General features: G+C 37.8%; 1 protein-coding gene across 1 annotated transcript; it reads left to right on the forward strand.

Annotated features, from left to right (window-relative positions):
- The first annotated feature begins 3,210 nt into the window (after nt 1-3,210).
- LOC106154065 (G2/M phase-specific E3 ubiquitin-protein ligase) lies at nt 3,211-7,707 on the forward strand. Its single transcript, XM_087010914.1, has 4 exons — nt 3,211-5,988; nt 6,287-6,467; nt 6,555-6,794; nt 6,910-7,707. The coding sequence occupies exons 3-4, from the start codon at nt 6,716-6,718 to the stop codon at nt 7,161-7,163; spliced, it is 333 nt and encodes a 110-aa protein (XP_086867040.1). The 5' UTR covers nt 3,211-5,988; nt 6,287-6,467; nt 6,555-6,715; the 3' UTR covers nt 7,164-7,707.

Consider the following 7,707-nt stretch of genomic DNA (forward strand, 5'->3'; position numbering starts at 1 on the left):
AGAAACTGTGAACAGGGAGGTTTTACCTGGCACGTCCTTTGACTACAACTTTGACAACGATAGGCGGTGTTCTGATGACTGAAACTTTTGATGTTAACATAAGCTTAAAAGCCATAAAACTTCAATGTTAAAGATCCCTATTAACAATGAGTCAAAAAATCATCAGAGGCCCTATTTAATGAGCATTTTCTTGGCTTCTGGTGAGCTTGGCCTAGCCGCAGCTGAGTGATCTTGCAGCAGTTAGAATATATTTGTAGATACTAGTGCTAAAAATCCAAAATTTTTGGGGTTTGAACAGCAGTAAAATCGAATATGGCTTTCATAGAGTCAACACAATCATTCATTTCCAAGTCATATGTTTGCAAACACATCACAGAATATATTTTAAATGGTTCATTTATGTTGACAGGTGTTCAAAAAATTATCCTCAGGCCAAAAACAGCAGTATCTCAGACAATGTTTCACCAGAATGATCATGATGACAGTAATGATAGTTTGACAGATGGTTTGTATTCATATTAAAATCCGTCATCATAATTTGATGAATTTGTAAATGTCTAATCTGAAGGACAACAGTTCTCCAGATACACTGATCCCTAGCAGTAAAAGGGATAAAGATTCATTATTATTATTATTATAATTATAGTAGCGGTTATTATTATTGTAAGTGTCAAAAGTCACTCAGCCAAATGGCTGGAATGACACTAGATGGAGAAAAAGCCTCTTGTATCAGATATTTGATGACAAAAACCAAAGTGCCCTGAAGTTTAATCTTCTTTTTTTATATAGTTTTCCAAGTGATTTCATCACCCCTCATATTAGATAATGTCAAAGGTCAAGGTTATTGTACATCATTTATAATAGGTGACAATATATTGGGAGAGCTTTCAACCGTTATCATGATTATCACGTTCAGGACTTGGGGAGAGGCACCCCAGTCAGTTTAGTGGGGTAAACTTACAGCCATTTACTTTAAATTTATTATCTTGCTAGTTTTCTCTGTGGAGATAGGTGTATTTTATTGCTGTTGCTCATTTCTAGTACATTTACAACTAAAGGATCAGAAAGGTGATACCGCCTCAGAATATTGTACTACCAGCTGGAGTAAGCGCGATCGTATAGACCCCCCCACACACAAAAAAGGGACACCACCAAACAGTCTTGTCACAGTAAATTGCCTCTAATGACTTTCTATTCAAATTCAATAGTAACTATGGGCGTATCTTTGCCAGTTTTGAACGTGTAAGCATTAAAAAAGGTGCAAAGTTTAGTTTATAATGTAAAGTAGGTCAAAGATCAATTTCAAGGTCAGAGTAAGATTGTCAGTATATGACTTCCTATTCAAGTTCAATAGTAACTATGGACCTATCTCTGCCAGTTTTGGAGATAAAAGGGAACCAAAATTTGCAAAGTTCAATTCATGATAAAAAGTAGGTCAAAGGTCAATTTCAAGGTCACATTTAGATTGCCAGTATATGACTTCCTATTCAACTTCAATAGTAACTATGGACCTATCTCTGCCAGTTTTGGAGATATAAGGGACTAAATGTTATAATTTTGGAGTTAAAATAATGTGCCATAAATTTCCTACAGAGAAAATTAATTAAAATAAAGAAAAGGTCACTTTGGTTGAAATTCTTGAAATGGGAGGTGCTCAGAAGTTCCAGATGTTCAAATTTCATGAAATAATGTCATTTTTGACCACAAGTTGTCTGCCTCGCCAAGCCTTCCGTTTTATTTTCCCACATACGACTTTTGGAAAGCCGTCTGTAGAAATTTTTCCCATAATTCCTTCCGTAGGGTAGATAATTAGCATTTAATTTTGCCATTTTTGGACAAGGGTGCATTGCAATGAGTGCCACACCTAGAACCCAATACCGACAAAGCCCAAATTTTACGTGGAACGAGTTGAGATTATAGGTGACCTAAATCCAAGAGATGGGTATGGAGGCCCTTACCGTCTAGGAGGAGAAGCAGTAATGGTAACATGCCGGCGGAACGATCCGGACGGAACTAAAACCATGTGACAGCCAGCGCTAACGCAGGTGGTACAATTAGAAAAGGAGCAGGATCCTTCCATGGCTGGGTTGGATGCAGGGCGTGTCTTTCACACTAAGGAGTGGCCTTTGGATTGCCAGAACTTAGCAGGATATGGGAATGACAGAGTAGAGTATCTTGTGAATCATTTCAGACCTGTTTTTCAGAATCTTGGAGTGTATGATTTTCCCAGTATATCCAGTGAGTGGGCTCGCATGAAGGCCATATTGGGAGTGAGACTGTAGAGAAATCCAAGACCCACTGTGCAAGAAATGTTCATCACGCATGCAGATGATTTAAAGCATAATCTCAAACTTGTTGAAATAGTATTGGCAATCCCTGTTTCCAGTGCTAATTGTGAACGTGGATTCTCTGCACTGCCACTAGTGAGAATCAAAAGTGATTGGAGGGCATCTCGCAATGATTTTTTGCTTCATTGGAAGGCCCTGACCTTGAGTCATTTTCTGCAGAAAGAGCCTTGCATCTCTGGTGGACGGAAGCTCAGAGACAGCGGCGTCCCCAGTTTCAGGAAGCACCGGTTGATGGAGATACATGAACTGTTTAATTTCCTCTTGAACCACAATGATTAAAAACTAATTTAATTTCTACATTTACACAAACTTTTGATTATAAATAGGTTATGTGTTTAAAAGGATCAAACGATGTTTCCAAAAGTTTATTCTTAAATTGCCTGTAATAAATGAATAGTAAGCAAATAATAGTTGCGACTTCTGATGTCATGTTGGGCAAGTGGAAAGCTGAGTCGGGCCAGTGAGTTTCATGTCTCACTGGCCCGAAGGGCCAGAAGAAAAAAAGTTAGTGTCAAGCCCTGGGCATGGATTATCTTATTTAATAAATGCAGAGGGAATGAGGTAGCCAAAATGCTTGTTCACAGTTTTGTAGAGCGTCCTAGCTGGGCAGATTGGGCTAACTCAGAAATCTTGAACTCCTTCTCAAAGCTGGAGAAAACAATGATGAAGAGGTGAGACCTAGTTACATTATGCATAATCTTCATATCTTCATGATCATATTTTTTTATGTCTCATGATGGACCTTGTGCAATCTAAAGGAAAGCAGAATAAGAAGGTAGCAACTATTTTCTCCCCAGAAATGAAAGCTGCAGCTGAAACACTGATTAAAACCAGACATGAATATGGTGTATGTTAAGTCTAAATGTAGATTGCATTAGTTGCGCCCTTAAGAAACAATCTTGCTGACGAAACAGGGTCAAGGTCGCAAGGAAAATATGGCTGACTTACAATGCACGTGTTGAATGTGTTTTTCACGACAAGGAACAAGTTTAAGGTTTTCAAAGAAAACTACCGAATCATGGAGGACACGCGACACCTCATATCTACATGTATAAAGATAGTAGAAAAAAGACAAAAGTCCACGTCAGCAGTCAAAGTTATTCATGTCATGTTTTACAAGTCCGTGTACTGTAAGAGGCTGTAAGTTCATTTAGACTGTTACAAGTTCAAGAGGTTATACAAGTCTAGTAAGTTGCTAGTTGATGTATATTATTGCTTATTTCTTAAGTTATATTTTGTTCTTTTAAGGTTTGTAATGCATGTATGAAAATTAAATTTATAAGAGTGATATTCAATCATATACCCCTGTCAGTATACATGCATGTAGGTCATGTAAAGAAAGTAAAGCATAGATGTTTAAGTATCTCATAAGAAACAAGATAAGAACATGTCTATTTTAAACTTTATTTGTGTAATTATACTTAACATTATTTTCATTGATACTATTTCAGAACTTATTCATTGTGGTGATTCAATAAAAGTCTCAAGAAAAGATTAAGGTGTTTGTCAAGATATTGGACACTACATCGCAGTTTAGACTTTATTTATTGGACTGAACATGGCCACTAAACCAGAATAAGAAGTGCCAAGGAGAAGTGGCAGAGAACCTGCAGCATCCACAAAAGTAAAAGAAAATTGGCAGCAGAAAGTAGATCAGAGGGATGAAAAACTAGTACAGGTGGTGAAGAGAAAAAATTCCCTCAGGGAGGCCATGATAACAGAAAATATAACTGTAGTACCAGACATACTCAAAGCACTGGACGATGCATGGAAGGGTTATACCCGCAGCCATTTAGAGCTAATAAAGGTGTATGTCACTGAAAGTATGATTGACGCCACATACGACGAGTATGAAGTAGAAGAAGAAAAATATCTCAGGGTCAGGGCAAGGGCAAAGAAATTTGAAAAGGTTCAAGATGATATTTCTTCAAGCCATGGGAGTGAATCAGAGTCAGACGTACGGCACGCCAAAGCGGAAAAAATTGAAGACGGGAAAATTTCCTTCAAGACATCAAAAATACGTTCAAGACACAGATATTTTGTCTCAATTCATACATTTCCATCGTCTAGATTTCAAAAATAGCTTCAAATCGGAAATTTTCTTTCAAAATGACAGAATATCAGCGCAAGATAAATTTTAGTTCAAGACGGCAAAATCACCTTCAAGACAGCAAAATTGGCTTCAAGATTCACGTGACTCGTCAAGATTCACATGATTGCATTTCATAAAGGAGGTTTTAGTATTGAACCAGTGGTCTAGTAAAACCTGGCTTAACATCATTCTAAACCTGGTTTAGACAGGTTTGTGTTTCATAATTGAGGTCTAAGTTTTTGATACCCGGATTATGGACTCAGACCAAGTCTAAAAATAAACCTGGTCAGACCCAGGTTTAACTCTGTAGCTTGGAAAAAAGATGGCCGACGTAGACTTGGGTGATATTCGAGCACTTAACAATTTGGACGCAAGAAGACGCCCCTGGCATCGCCGACGCATTTTTCGAGCAAGGGTTAATTATTTTGATTTCTATGATGAACAAGATTTCAAAATCAGGTTCAGAATTTCTAAAGAAATAGCATGTGAGGTCATAGCACTGATAGAGGATCGATTAGCACCCTATACATTGAGAAATTGCAGCATTTCACCGGAGCTACAGGTGCTAACCTTTCTGCGATACTACGCAACAGGTAGCTATCAACGTGCTCTTCAGCAGAAAAATTCTTTTTCTGCTCATTTTCACGTGCCCTTTACTTCCAAAGTTTTTTCTCATATGAGCTACACAGCTTATCTGCTTCAACGTTAGTGTGTGTCATCTATTCATTTACGCCTACCTGATTGACACAGTTCAGTGATTTCTTTGTCTATGTAATCCTGTTACATTCAACAGGAGGTCAAGGACAAGTTAAAACTGGTTTAGCTAAACGTGGTTTTCTGGCTTTCCTACACTGTTAGTGAAATGCAATTTAGGTCTTGAGTTAGACCAGGTTTTGTTAGACTAGGTTTTAGCCTTAAACTAGGTTAAGTTAAACCTCCTTTATGAAATTGGCCGCTAATGGCTAGGGTCTACTATAACACAAAAGTCTATCTGCATTAGATAGTTACATGTACTACTGCAATCTTCATTCTTTTCAGAGCTGACAATAATGAAATAAAGGCCCCCATTGCTGATCTTGTAAAAAGTCATGTTGGCAGGCTTATTCATGATGGGGATAACAGACAGACCCTGAAAATTAGTAGGATACGGCTGTTTCGAAGTTTCATGAGATGTGTTGCCAGGGACGACCTTGAGGACACTCTCCCTATACAAGTCAAATTCTATGATTCCATGAATACAAGGGATGATAGTGGACCACGGCGAGAGTTTATGTATCGTCTTGTAGATGATTTGTTTTCAACAAATACTGGGATTTTCCAGCAGCTTGACAACAAAATGCCAAAATGTTGACACACAATGCCAAAAAGCTCGAATCCTCTGAATATTATTGGGCTGGCTATGCTGTAGCAATGTGCCTAATTTTTGGAGGACCTTAAACAGCCTTTTTCACACCAGCCATGTACAGCTATGTGAGTAATGGGATTGACAAGACGGTGACAGAGATTACTGACATCCCCAATACCTCTGTGAGGCATCTTATAGAGTAGGTATGTTACTTTATAACTAATCTTTTTAATTGGAATTATTGGCTATAATGTCATAAAAATTTAGACACTAATTTCATGATTTAATGATTAAATGAATAATAATTTGCTAGACAGCCTAGGGGGCAGGCCATACGTTGTGTACATGTAGATGATCTTTGGAAATACTTACTAGGAGAGCTGACGTCATGAACAAACTCACCGAGTTGCACAGTTTTACTATTAATAAAAATGACAGTGTAGTTTCCAAAAGTATATAACTTCAAAAGCCGTATATGAGGTTGAATATGATTTCTTTCAGATGCAAGATGCTAAATCCACTGAAGAACTGAGGGCTACAATACAACACGTTGATGAGCTCACGTTGGAAGATGGTGCCTCACTTCTACTGGCAGCAGGCATATTCCACCTAGTGTTACCCTTCTCGAACTGCCCAATATTGTACATCGACTTACAAAATTCTATGCCATTGGTTTATACAGGTAAAGAACCCAATCCCCCCAATTATTACTGCTTTGTATAAATGTGTAATACAATGATTATGAAAACATCCTGTATTTTGTTTGTAGATCAGAGCTTGAAGATTTCTCACGAGGACTTCAGCATTATGGAGTGGCGAATCTTATCAGAGACTTCCCCATTTCCATGAGGGATGCCTTTGTACCTCAGCCAACCACCAAGGAACTCACATCAGATGACATCTTAGGCATGTTTCAGCCGCTTTTCACAGATGAGGGTGCCAATCAGCGACAGCAGGAGGGAAGACGTTATGGACCATTGGGTCAGTTATCTAGATGATGTTGGCAAAGGTATATATTTTTACTTTTTCTCACCACATTTAATTGCACGAATAACATAGATTGATACCACAACTTTAACTATGTTCACATGCTAATATTATTTTTGTTGCTATTATGATTTCAGGCAAAACGGTGGTGAAACCTAAGGATATTTTGAGATTTGCTTCTGGCTTGGACTCTGTCCCACTTATTGGATGGGGTAGCAATAACGAGCCAACACTGCAGTTTCTCTCGGATCCTCCGTCTCAACTTCCTCAAGCCAGAACATGTGGTCCCTCTATTTTGCTGCCGCTGTGGAACTACGAGTCATATGAAAGTTTCAAGCTGAGCATGGATGAAGGAATCATTAACAGTCTCCCTGCAATCCTCCTGGGCTGATGGAAGAATCTACTATATGTATATTCTTTTCTTAATCACTCCCTCCAAACTTTAACTAGTCCATTGCATTCATTACAAGCAAACTGAATTATCTAGTGGAATCATATCATCCCAACTTGCCAATTCTCAAGTTAGAGTGGTCTCATTTTATATTTGGGTGCTTATATTTTCTCTATTCAGAAAATGATCTAGTTTAATATTACACATTACATGTATAACCAAACTGGTGAATCTCTAGTGATATAATATCATGGCTTGCCCATTCTCAAATTAATTTGGTCTCATTTCATATTTGGGTGCTTATACAGTATTAATTCTGTCTCCAGTATGAAAAAAAAAAACCTAGTCTATATTGTGCATAACTTGCAAACTGCACTGACTTGCCAATTTTCTCCTTTAAATTTGGTCTCATTTGTTATTTCGGTGCTTAGATATACTTGTCTGTAAATTTTTACCCTTTCATTTCTGCAGCAGCTACATGTACATGTACTTCTAATATAGCAATATAGCACTTGTTTCTTTTTCAATTTATAAATTTAAACAA

This window comes from Lingula anatina, chromosome 4 (assembly GCF_051362555.1).
Source record: "Lingula anatina isolate TDL-2025a chromosome 4, LinAna3.0, whole genome shotgun sequence".
NCBI lineage: Eukaryota > Metazoa > Brachiopoda > Lingulata > Lingulida > Lingulidae > Lingula > Lingula anatina.

Excerpts from the sequence above, each read along its gene's own strand:
- LOC106154065 (XM_087010914.1), top strand. The coding sequence starts at position 6,716 with ATGAGGGTGCCAATCAGCGACAGCAGGAGGGAAGACGTTATGGACCAT. Across the intron at positions 6,795-6,909 it reads TCTAGATGATGTTGGCAAAG|GCAAAACGGTGGTGAAACCT; the intron begins GTATATATTTTT and ends TTATGATTTCAG.